General features: G+C 46.9%; 1 protein-coding gene across 2 annotated transcripts in view; it reads right to left on the reverse strand.

The window, feature by feature from the left end:
- LOC137324572 (clathrin heavy chain linker domain-containing protein 1-like) overlaps nt 1–12610 on the reverse strand; it is an 88253-nt gene that overhangs the window by 20695 nt on the left and 54948 nt on the right. The window contains exons 10-11 of one of the 2 annotated variants that reach the window (XM_067989012.1): nt 10718–10897; nt 7876–8178 (exon numbers count right to left, since the gene is read on the reverse strand). In XM_067989012.1, the coding sequence (XP_067845113.1) occupies nt 7970–8178; nt 10718–10897 (389 nt within the window). In that variant the 3' untranslated portion in view covers nt 7876–7969. Of the gene's footprint in view, nt 1–7875; nt 8179–10717; nt 10898–12610 lie in introns of those variants that run through there. The other variant, XM_067989013.1, reaches the window with a different exon arrangement.

Raw genomic sequence — 12610 nt, forward strand, 5'->3', positions numbered from 1 at the left:
ACCATTCCTACTTTAACCATCACCTTAAAGGAACAGATTATCTGATCATTCATTCATTTACTGTTTGTGGGGAGTTGCTGTGCACAAATTGACTGCCATGTTTGCCAACATAGCAACAGTTTGCTGACGATACAAAGCTTGGTGGGAAAGTAAAGCTGTGAGGAGGATACAAAGAGTCTGCAAAGGGATATAGACAGGTTAAGTGAGTGAGCAGTGAGGAAGGTGGCAGATGGAATATAATGTGGGGAAATGTGAGGTTATTCACTTTGATAGGAAGAATAGAAAAACAGAATATTTTTTAAATGGTGAGAAACTATTAAATGTTGGTGTTCAGAGAGATTTGGTTGTCCTCGTAGAAGAAACACAGAAAGTTAGCATGCAGGTACAGCAAGCAACTAGGAAGACAAATGGCATGTTGGCCTTTATTGCAAGGGAGTTAAGAGTACAAGAGTAAGGAAGTCCTGCTACAATTGAGACCACACCTGGAGTACTGTGTACAGTTTTGGTCTCCTTATCTAAGGCAGGCTATCACTTAGGGTACGGTAGCATAGTGGTTATGTTACTGGACTAGTAATCCATAAGGCCTAGATGAATAATCCGGAGTCATGAGTTCAAATCTCACCACGGCAGCTGGGGAATTTAAATTAAATAAAATCTGGAATTTAAAAAAAACTAGTATCAGTAATTGTGGCTATGAAACTACAGGATTGTTGTGGTTCACTAATGCCCTTTAGGGAAGAAAACTTGCCATCCATACCTGGTCTGGCCTACATGTGACTCCAGACCCACAGCAATGTGATTGATTTTTAATCGCCCTCTGAAATGGCCTAGCAAGCCACTCAATCTCGGTACAAAAAGTCATAAGAATAATAAAACCAGTTGGACCACTGGACACGACAAAGGCAAACCAAGCCGAGTCGACCCTGCAAAGTCCTCCTCCCTAACATCTGGGGACTTGTGCCAAAATTGGGAGAGCTGTCCCACAGACTAGTCAAGCAACAGCCTGACAGCTATGCTCACAGAATCATACGTTTCAGCCAGCGTCCCAGACTCTTTCATCACCATCCCTGTATACCAGAGGTGGCAGTACGGTGATATACAGTCAGGAGGGAGTGGCCCTGGGAGTCCTTCAACATTGACTCTGGACTCCATGAAATCTCAAGGCATCAGAACAAACATGGGCAAGGAAACCTCCGACTGATTACCACCTACCACCCTCCCTCAGCTGATGAATCAGTCCTCCTCCATGTTGAGGAAGCACTGAGGGTAGCAAGGGCACAGAATGTACTCTGGGTGGGGGACTTCAATGTCCATGACTAGGAGTGGCTTGGTAGCACCACTACTGACCGAGCTGGCACAAGTCCTGAAGGATATAGCTGCCAGACTGGGCCTGCAGAAGGTGGTGAGTGAACCAACAGGAGGGAAAAACCGACTTGACCCCATCCTCGCCAATCTACTTGTCGCAGATGCATCTGTCCATGACAGTTTTGGTAGGAGTGACCACCGCTCAGTCCATGCGGAGACGAAGTCCCGTCTTCGCACTGAGGACACCATCCAATGTGTTGTGTAGCACTATCACCGTGCTAAATGGGATAGATTCAGAACAGATCTAGCAGCTCAAAACTGGGCATCCATGAGGCACCGTGGACCATCAGCAGCAGCATTGTATTCCAGCACAATCTGTAACTTCATGGCCCGGCATATTCCTCACTCTACCATTACCAACAAGCCAGGGGATCAATCCTGGTTCAATGAGAAGTGTAGAAGAGCATGCCAGAGCTTGCAACTTACGGAAGGAAGAGGCTCTATAAACATCCCCAACCTCAATGATGGCGGAGTCCAGCACGTGAGTGCAAAAGAAAAGGCTGAAGCAATTGCAACCATCTTCAGCCAGACGTGCCGAGTGAGTGATCCATCTCAGCCTCCTCCCGATATCCCCACCATCACAGAAGCCAGTCTTCGGCCAATTCGATTCACTCCACACGTGATATCAAGAAACGGCTGAGTGCACTGGATACAACAAAGGCTATGGGCCCCGACAACATCCCGGCTGTAGTGCTGAAGACTTGTGCTCCAGAACTAGCTGCACCTCTAGCCAAGCTATTCCAGTACAGCTACAACACTGGCATCTACCCAACAATGTGGAAAATTGCCCGGGTACGTCCTGTCCACAAAAAGCAGGACAAATCTAATCCAGCCAATTGCCGCCCCATCAGTCTACTCTCAGTCATCAGCAAAGTGATGGAAGATGTCGTCGACAGTGCTATCATGCGGCACTTACTCACCAATAACCTGCTCACCGATGCTCAGTTCCAGACCTCATTACAGCCGTGGTACAAACATGGACAAAAGAGCTGAATTCCAGAGGTGAGGTGAGAGTGACTGCCTTTGACATCAAGGCAGCATTTGACCTAGTGTGGCACCAAGGAGCTCTAGCAAAATTGAAGTCAATGGGAATCAGGGGGAAAACTCTCCAGTGGCTGGAGTCATATCTAGCACAAAGGAAGATGGTAGTGGTTGTTGGAGGCCAATCATCTCAGCCCCAGGACATTGCTACAGGAGTTCCTCAGGGCAGTGTCCTAGGCCCAACCATCTTCAGCTGCTTCATCAATGACATTCCCTCCATCATAAGGTCAGAAATGGGGATGTTCGCTGATGATTGCACAGTGTTCAGTTCCATTTGCAACCCCTCAGATAATGAAGCAGTCCGTGCCCGCATACAGCAAGACCTGGACCAGGCTTGGGCTGATAAGTAGCAAGTAACATTCGTGCCAGACAATGACCATCGCCAAAAAGAGTGTCTAACCATCTCCCCTTGACATTCAACGGCATTACTATCGCCGAATCCCCCACCATCAACATCCTGGGGGTCACTATTGACCAGAAACTTAACTGGACCAGCTACATAAATACTGTGGCTACAAGAACAGGTCAGAGGCTGGGTATTCTGTGGCGAATGACTCATCTCCTGACTCCCCAAAGTCTTTCCACCATCTACAAGGCAGAAGTCAGGAATGTGATGGAATACTCTCCATTTGCCTGGATGAGTGCAGCTCTAACAACACTCAAGAAGCCCGCATGATTGGCACCCCATCCACCACCCTAAACATTCACTCCCTTCACCACCGGTGCACCGTGGCTGCAGCGTGTACCATCCACAGGATGGACTGCAGCAACTCGCCAAGGCTTCTTCGACAGCACCTCCCAAACCCGCGACCTCTACCATCTGGAAACAATATCCTAGGGGGAAGTGTTTGCTAGTGCTGTTGGGGAGGGTTTAAACTAATGTGGCAGGGGGATGGGAACCGATGCAGGAGGTCAGTGGGAAGTAAAGTGGTGACAGAAACAAAAGGCAGTAAGGGAGAGTGTACAAAACATGACCGGACAGATGGTCTGAGAAAGCAGGGCAAAGACCAAGGGAAGTCTAGATTAAACTGCATTTATTTCAATGCAAGAAGTCTGATGGGCAAGGCAGATGAACTCAGGGCATGGATGGGTACATGGGACGTTATAGCTATTACTGAAACATGGCTAAGGGAGGGGCAGGACTGGCAGCTCAATGTTCCAGGGTACAGATGCTATAGGAAAGATAGAGCAGGAGGTAAGAGAGGAGGGGGAGTTGCGTTCTTGATTAGGGAGAACATCACGGCAGTAGTGAGAGGGGATATATCCGAGGGTTCGCCCACTGAGTCTATATGGGTAGAACTGAAAAATAAGAAGGGAGAGATCACTTTGATAGGATTGTACTACAGACCCCCAAATAGTCAATGGGAAATTGAGGAGCAAATATGTAAGGAGATTACAGACAGCTGCAAGAAAAATAGGGTGGTAATAGTAGGGGACTTTAACTTTCCCAACATTGACTGGGACAGCCATAGCATTAGGGGCTTGGATGGAGAGAAATTTGTCAAGTGTATTCAGGAGGAATTTCTCATTCAGTATGTGGATGGCCCGACTAGAGAGGGGGCAAAACTTGACCTCCTCTTGGGAAATAAGGAAGGGCAGGTGACAGAAGTGTTAGTGAGGGATCACTTTGGGACCAGTGATCATAATTCCATTAGTTTTAAGATAGCTATGGAGAATGATAGGTCTGGCCCAAAAGTTAAAATTCTAAATTGGGGAAAGGCCAATTTTGATGGTATTAGACAGGAACTTTCAGAAGTTGATTGGGAGAGTCTGTTGGCAGGCAAAGGGACATCTGGTAAGTGGGAGGCTTTCAAAAGTGTGTTAACCAGGGTTCAGGGTAAGCACATTCCTTATAAAGTGAAGGGCAAGGCTGGTAGAAGTAGGGAACCTTGGATGACTCGGGAGATTGTGGCCCTAGTCAAAAAGAAGAAGGAGGCATATGACATGCATAGGCAGCTGGGATCAAGTGGATCCCTTGAAGAGTATAGAGATTGCCGGAGTAGAGTTAAGAGAGAAATCAGGAGGGCAAAAAGGGGACATGAGATTGCTTTGGCAGATAAGGCAAAGGAGAATCCAAAGAGCTTCTACAAATACATAAAGGGCAAAAGAGTAACTAGGGAGAGAGTAGGGCCTCTTAAGGATCAACAAGGTCATCTATGTGCGGAACCACAAGAGATGGGTGAGATCCTGAATGAATATTTCACATCGGTATTTACGGTTGAGAAAGGCATGGATGTTAGGGAACTTGGGGAAATAAATAGTGATGTCTTGAGGAGTGTACATATTACAGAGAGGGAGGTGCTGGAAGTCTTAACGCGCATCAAGGTAGATAAATCTCCGGGACCTGATGAAATGTATCCCAGGACGTTATGGGAGGTTAGGGAGGAAATTGCGGGTCCCCTCGCAGAGATATTTGAATCATCGACAGCTACAGGTGAGGTGCCTGAAGATTGGAGGGTAGCAAATGTTGTGCCTTTGTTTAAGAAGGGCGGCAGGGAAAAGCCTGGGAACTACAGACCGGTAAGCCTGACATCTGTAGTGGGTAAGTTGTTAGAGGGTATTCTGAGAGACAGGATCTACGGGCATTTGGAGAGGCAGGGACTGATTAGGAACAGTCAGCATGGTTTTGTGAGAGGAAAATCATGTCTCACAAATTTGATTGAGTTTTTTGAAGGGGTAACCAAGAAGATAGCTGAGGGCTGTGCAGTAGAAATGGTCTACATGGACTTTAGCAAAGCCTTTGACAAGGTACCACATGGTAGGTTGTTACATAAGGTTAAATCTCACAGGATCCAAGGTGAGGTAGCCAATTGGATACAAAATTGGCTTGACAACAGAAGACAGAGGGTGGTGTAGAGGGTTGTTTTTCAAACTGGAGGCCTGTGACCAGCGGTGTGCCTCAGGGATCGGTGCTGGGTCCGCTGTTATTTGTTATTTATATTAATGATTTGGATGAGAATTTAGGAGGCATGGTTAGTAAGTTTGCAGATGACACCAAGATTGGTGGCATAGTGGACAGTGAAGAAGGTTATCTAGGATTGCAACGGGATCTTGATAAATTGGGCCAGTGGGCCGATGAATGGCAGATGGAGTTTAATTTAGATAAATGTGAGGTGATGCATTTTGGTAGATCGAATCAGGCCAGGACCTACTCCGTTAATGGTAGGGCGTTGGGGAGAGTTATAGAACAAAGAGATCTAGGAGTACAGGTTCATAGCTCCTTGGAAGTGGAGTCACAGGTGGATAGGGTGGTGAAGAAGGCATTCAGCATGCTTGGTTTCATTGGTCAGAACATTGAATACAGGAGTTGGGATGTCTTGTTGAAGTTGTACAAGACATTAGTAAGGCCACACTTGGAATACTGTGTACAGTTCTGGTCACCCTATTATAGAAAGGATATTATTAAACTAGAAAGAGTGCAGAAAAGATTTACTAGGATGCTACCGGGACTTGATGGTTTGACTTATAGGGAGAGGTTGGATCGACCGAGACTTTTTTCCCTGGAGAGTAGGAGGTTTAGGGGTGATCTTATAGAAGTCTATAAAATGATGAGGGGCATAGATAAGGTAGATAGTCAAAATCTTTTCCCAAAGGTAGGGGAGTCTATAACGAGGGGGCATAGATTTAAGGTGAGAGGGGAGAGATACAAAAGGGTCCAGAGGGGCAATTTTTTCACTCAAAGGGTGGTGAGTGTCTGGAATGAGCTGCCAGAGGCAGTAGTAGAGGCGGGTACAATTTTGTCTTTTGAAAAGCATTTGGACAGTTACATGGGTAAGATGGGTATGGAGGGATATGGGCCAAGTGCAGGCAATTGCGACTAGCTTAGTGGTATAAACTGGGCGACATGGACATGTTGGGCCGAAGGGCCTGTTTCCATGTTGTAAACTTCTATGATTCTATTCTATGATTCTAGAAGCTTAAGGGCAGCTGGCACATGGGAACAACACCACCTGCACAATCCCCTCCAAGTCACACACCATCCAGACTTGGAAATATATCGCCGTTCCTTCATCATTGCTGGGTCAAAATCCTGGAACTCCCTACCTAACAGCACAGTGGAAGAACCTTCACCACACGGACTGCAGCGGTTCAAGAAGGTGGCTCACCACCACCTTCTCAAGGGCAATCAGGGATGGGCAATAAATGCTGGCCTTGCCAGCGACACCCACAGCCCATGAACGAATAAAAAAATACTTGCCTTGGAGGCAGTGTAACAAAGGTTCACTGGATGGATATATTCCTGGGATGAGAGGAGATTAAGTAGAATGGGCCTATACTCTCTGGAGTTTAGAAGAATGAGAGGTGATCTCATTGAAACACAAGATTCTGAGGGGGCTTGACAGGGTAGAAGAGGAGAGGTTGCTTCCCCTGGCTGGTGAGTCTAGAACTAGGGGGCATCATCTCAGGCTAAGGAGTCGGCCATTTAAGACTGAGATGAGGAGGAATTTCTTCACCCAAGAGGTTGTGAATCTTTGGAATTCTCTACTCTAGAGGGTTGTGGATGCTGAGTCATTGAGTATACTCAAGGCTAAGACAAATAGATTTTTGGACTCTAGGGGAATCAAGAGATATGGGGATTGGGCGGGAAAGTGGAGTTGAGGCCAAAGATCAGCCATGATATTAATGAATGGCGGAGCAGGCTCGAGGGGGCGTATGGCCTACTCCTTCTCCTATTTGTTATGTTCTTATGTAAGAGTGACTGCATTTCAAAAGTAATTAATTGGTCATAAATCGCCTTGGGATGTCCTGAGGATGTGATAAGCTGCTATGTATAAGACTACATGGAGGGAATTTTAATCCCCCAGGACGGGCGGGAGAGGGGCAAGGGGTGGGTTAAATTTCAAAAATCGGAAACCCAACCCCATCTCACCTCCAATGCGTCCACTTTCTCTTTAACAGAGGCAGGTGACTGGCCTGCCCTCCAGAGGTGGAACTGTTATTTAAATATTTTAATGAGGCTGCTGCCTCAAGTTTTACCAGGGTTTTACTTTTAACGGCTGTGGGATGGGTTTCCTAGGGCTTGGGAAACCCAGCAGCTGAAGGGAGGTGAGAACAGCCAGATCCAGCAGGTAAGTTCCTTTCCAGCACTGCTTATGGGTCAGGAGGAGCAGGAGTGCTTCCCCCCAGCCCCCAAGCTAACCTGCTTCCCTCCCCGCGATCTGCCTCCTGGTGATCTCCCATCTCCAACCCCCCACCCCGACCTCCACGACCTCCCCCCCCCAGCAATCTCTCTTTCCCCCCTCCTCTCTTCGGCTGCAGCCTGCCAGCGCAAGCCTTCCTATCCGATATGGCTGGCTGCCTACCAGGAAAGGGAGACATTTTTTTAAATGAGGTCCTGCAGTTAAATTTGGCAGGATCTCCGCGTTACCTGCATTTCCAGGTTTCCCGTCCGCTATGACCCCCCCCACCCCCGCTCTGTCCCCGTCTCACCATAAATATCGGGGCCCATGAGTTTAGAAATGACTTTTACCATCTTAGTTTAATGTCCATCTTTCAGCTGGAATTTTATAAAACATACATTGTTTTCAGTACAAGTTCTGTAAATCCTCAGTGAAAGATTCAGCTACAAGAAAATATGTTCCATTAATCTTGCACCATCATTGTCATCATCAGCTGTAATTGTTATTACTGATCCTCCTTCTTGTGACGTAAGCACAGTAAAAATGCTGTTTGCCAATGCGTTGTAGTTATGAGCGTTGCATGCATCTGCAATCTCCTGCCAATTTTCCAGTGTGCAGACAACATCATTAAGGATGGCCTGTTCCAAAGCACCTAGGTATATACATGATTATAATTAATTTTGACATTAGTTCTAATCATTTTTCCACTGCATTGATATCACTATTAAGTTTAATCCATTGTACTAGAAATGTGGAAATTAAGAGCAATCTGGTCCCATTTACTGTGGCTCCGAATTTCCTCGGTTGTCAGAACTTCCATTCATAGAAGGCCTCTGGTGGCCTCCCGAGTTTCTCCCTACACAAACTCTAACTTGGTTAAAACTTCACTGCCAACATCCTGTCCTGCAAGATGTGTTGCTCATTCATCCCTCTGGTCTTATCCGACTTCCACTGGCTCCCTGTCCCAAAATACTGAATTCAAAATCCTTGTACTCATTTACCAATCCCTCCATTCCTCTGTCCTACCTTACCTCTGTAACCTCCTCCAGCCTATGGTACTCCAACTCTAGCCCACGGTGCAGCCCCCTCCTAGAATTCCTCACTTGGTGGCAGATCTTTGAGCTGACTAGGTCCTACACTGTGGATTCCTCCTCATTTGGACGAGGCCTTTAAATTTTGGTTGGGGGGGGGGGGGGACCCTGGGCAGATCTACTGCCCACTCCCCCCCGTGTCAAGAGGGCATATCGGAGGTTGTAAAGGCCCCCCTCCTTCCCTGGTTGGAGTGGCTTCGGTCAGAGCTAAAGAGATGAAAAAATATATATTTTCTTCGACCCATTTGGACCCTTGGAGGTCTCCACTCTGCCTGACAGGACAGAACGGCTTGAGCCTGGGGGCTGCCACTATGAGCCCTTGCAGGCACCAGCAGTCCTGGTTATGCATGTGACCCAGTTCGTAGAGGTTGGGAAGGGATTTCTGGTCTTGGGCAAGGGTGAGCGGGGGAATTTCAGGCCTAGGGGTTCGAATACATAGGAACAGGAGTAGGCCATTCAGCCCCTCGTGCCTGCTCCGCCATTTGATAAGATCATGGCTGTTCTGTGATCTAGCTCCATATACCTGCCTTTGGCCCATATCCCTTAATACCTTTGGTTGCCAAAAAGCCATCTATCTCACATTTAAATTTAGCAATTGAGCTAGTATCAATTGCCGTTTGCAGAAGAGAGTTCCAAACTTCTACCACCCTTTGTGTGTAGAAATGTTTTCTAATCTCGCTCCTGAAAGGTCTGGCTCTAATTTTTAGACTGTGCCCCCTACTCCTAAAATCCCCAACCAGCGGAAATAGTTTCTCTCGATCCACCCTATCCGTTCCCCTTAATATCTTATAAACTTCAATCAGATCACCCCTTAACCTTCTAAACTCTCGAGAATACAACCCCAATTTGTGTAATCTCTCCTCGTAACTTAACCCTTGAAGTCCGGGTATCATTCTAGTAAACCTACGCTGCACTCCCTCCAAGGCCAATATGTCCTTCTGAAGGTGCGGTGCCCAGAACTGCTCACAGTACTCCAGGTGCGGTCTAACCCGAAAGTGTGAGTCTAGGTCAATAAAGCCATAAAAAAGGCCAAGACCAAACGGCTTTTATGCTGAAGATGCGGTAGGTGAGCGGAAGAACAATTGCAGAAAATCTAATAATAGGAAAATTGAACTGGCATGTCATAGTTCCCCGCCTGCAAACACTGTATTTTTAAAAAATTTAAAAGCAACCATTATACATGTATAATGGTTGCTTTTAAATTTTTTATTGTACAGGAGCAGAGATAAATTGGTAAAGCAACTCGATAAAAGATTTATGTACAAGTTAACAGCTATTAAAAGGTGCTGTGTGTTGTTTAGAATATTAGGTTGGCCAAAGGAAGGATACATTCTCCTTTTTGTTTCTACTATCCTTATGTTCCCTGGCTACTGTCTCAGGCTGAACCAGACTGTTCACAACCGTGGCGTTCTTTTTGACCCTGAGCTGAGCTTCTGACCCCATATCTTCTCCATCACAAAGACTGCCTACTTCCACCTCCATAATATCACCCCTCTCTGCCCCTGTCTCAGCACATCTGCTGCTGAAACCCTCATCCATGCTTTTGTTACCTTCAGACTCGACTATTCCAATGCACTCCCATCTTCCACCCTCCATAAACTTAAATTCATCCAAAACTCTGCTGCTGTATCCTAACTCGCACTAAGTCCCATTCACCCATCACCCTGTGTTCGCTGACTTTCATTGGCTCCCGGTCCACCAAAGCATCAATTTAAAATTCTCATCCTTTTGTTCAAATCACTCCATGGTCTTGCTCCTCCACATCTCTGTAACCTCCTCCAGCCCTACAACCCTTTGAGAACTTTGTATTCTTCCAACAAGATGCCTCTTGTGCATCCCCCACTTCCTTCTCCCCACCATTGGCAGCTGTGCCTTCAGCCGTCTAGACCCTAAGCTCTGGAATTCCCTTCCTAAACCTCTCTGCCTCACCTCCTTTAAGACACTCCTTAAAACCTCTCTCTTTGACCAAGCTTTCAGTCACAATCCTAATGTCTCCTTCTTTGGCTCAATGTCAATTTTTATCTGATTGGTCTCCTGTGAAGTGCTTTGGGATATTTTACTATGTTAAAGGCACTATATAAATGCAAGTTGTGTTCTTACCTTGACCACAATCATGTATGTCCTTCAGAAGGTGGAATCCAACTTCCTTGTGGTCATTTGAGATGAGCCACAATACTGCAAGCCCTATTGAGAGAGCAGCTGGATTTCCATTCCATTCATGGGTCAGACACTGAATCAGCTCGGTACTTAGGCACTTGTTCAACAAGAATAAATAATCATCTTGGAGAAAAACAATCCAGACACAAAACATTAGAAAGGGTCAATGCAAGGCAGACTGACAGCTCACCGAATTGGATACTAGTTCGACATGCGACACAAGGCAACAGGCCTATTCCGAGAGTTGTTAGAACAGAGAGGGTGTTAAATTGGATAACCCCCAAAACCGGGCGGGGGGGTCGTGGTGCGTGATCAACCCGCACCTGGTCGTTGAGATGCAGGCAGCACGTAACATTTGTGCTGCCTGCTGTTTTACATGATTGCTGGGAGCAGCCAGGCCTACCTGCACTGTTGAGTGGCTGCTCACCAGCAGGGTGCCCCAATATCGCGAGTGGCTAGCACCACTTAAAGGCAGCCTGCACCTCTTATTTGCAAAATATAAGATACGGGTCGGCACAGAGTCTGAGCGGAGATCAGACATCACACATGTAAAACACAAATGCAGGTCCCATCCCTATGTTTACAAACTGTTGAGTTATGTTAAAACATTGAATAAAGGTTGCGCACTACTAAATCCCACATCCTCCAATCTGCACGCCAGACCTCACCAATTGACGACCTGAGTTTGTACCAGGCCTGTGAGAGAGCGTGCACCACAGTTCTCTGATGATGCACTAGAAGCCTTGGTGCAAGAGGTGGACAGAAGGAGGGGCATCCTATATCCACAGGGTGGGGGGGCAAGAAACCCTCCAGACATATGCTCAAGATGCAGTAGGGGAGAAAGTCAATGCCAGGCACACAGCACCACGAACATGGATGCAGTGCAGGAAGAAGTTCAATGTTTTGACACGAGTGGTCAAGGTGAGTGAGGAGAGGTCAAGTGGCATCTCCTGCCAACTGCACCACTAGCCACATCCACTGCTCCATGCACTACACCCCCATCACCCACATACCAACAAACTCTTTCAATCAGTACTCAACTCACCCTCACACATTACCATTGTTGCAAGCCACACACACCCACAACTCACAGGTCACACACACTGGCAGCTGTTCAACCATGACAGCCACATCACCCAAACATCTTGCAGGACACTCACCGACACACGTCCCGCTTTCTTGCAGGAGAAGGTGACACATAACAAGAGGCAGCAAGTGGCAATGGCTCCAAGCAACATGAACCTGCTGTCCTCTCTCAGGATGACAGCATTCCTGTCCCACCCCTGCCACTCTGCCGGTGCCCTTAAGCTGGCCAGCCCACTTCCTGTGGAGTATTGAAACTTTATCATAGGAACAGGAGTAGGCCATTTAGCCCCTCGAGCCTGTTCCGCCATTTAATGAGATCATGGTTGATCTGTGACCTAACTCCATATACCCACCTTAGCCCCATATCCCTTAATACCTTTGGTTAACAAAAATCTATCAATCTCAGATTTAAAATTAACAATTGAGCTGGCATTAACTGCCGTTCGCAGAAGAGCATTCCAAACTTCTACCACCCTTTGCGCGTAGAAGAGTTTCCTAACTTCACTCCTGCAAGTCCTGACTCTAATTTTTAGGCTATGTCCCCTAGTCCTAGTATTCAAGTATAGGAGACCTTCTAAAACAGGTACAAATGCATCAGCAGCCAGAAGCAAATATCCAGCAACTAACCTGTAAATCCTGCATGATCCCTTCAAATAGCACCAGTGGGAGGTCTTCCATGCTGTTTACGACCTGTTCAGTTGTGCAACAGTGCGTTGGCCAGAAGTGTGCGCGCGCTTTCCGGACGCCATT

The sequence above is a fragment of the Heptranchias perlo genome, chromosome 8 (assembly GCF_035084215.1).
Source record: "Heptranchias perlo isolate sHepPer1 chromosome 8, sHepPer1.hap1, whole genome shotgun sequence".
Taxonomy (NCBI): Eukaryota; Metazoa; Chordata; class Chondrichthyes; order Hexanchiformes; family Hexanchidae; genus Heptranchias; species Heptranchias perlo.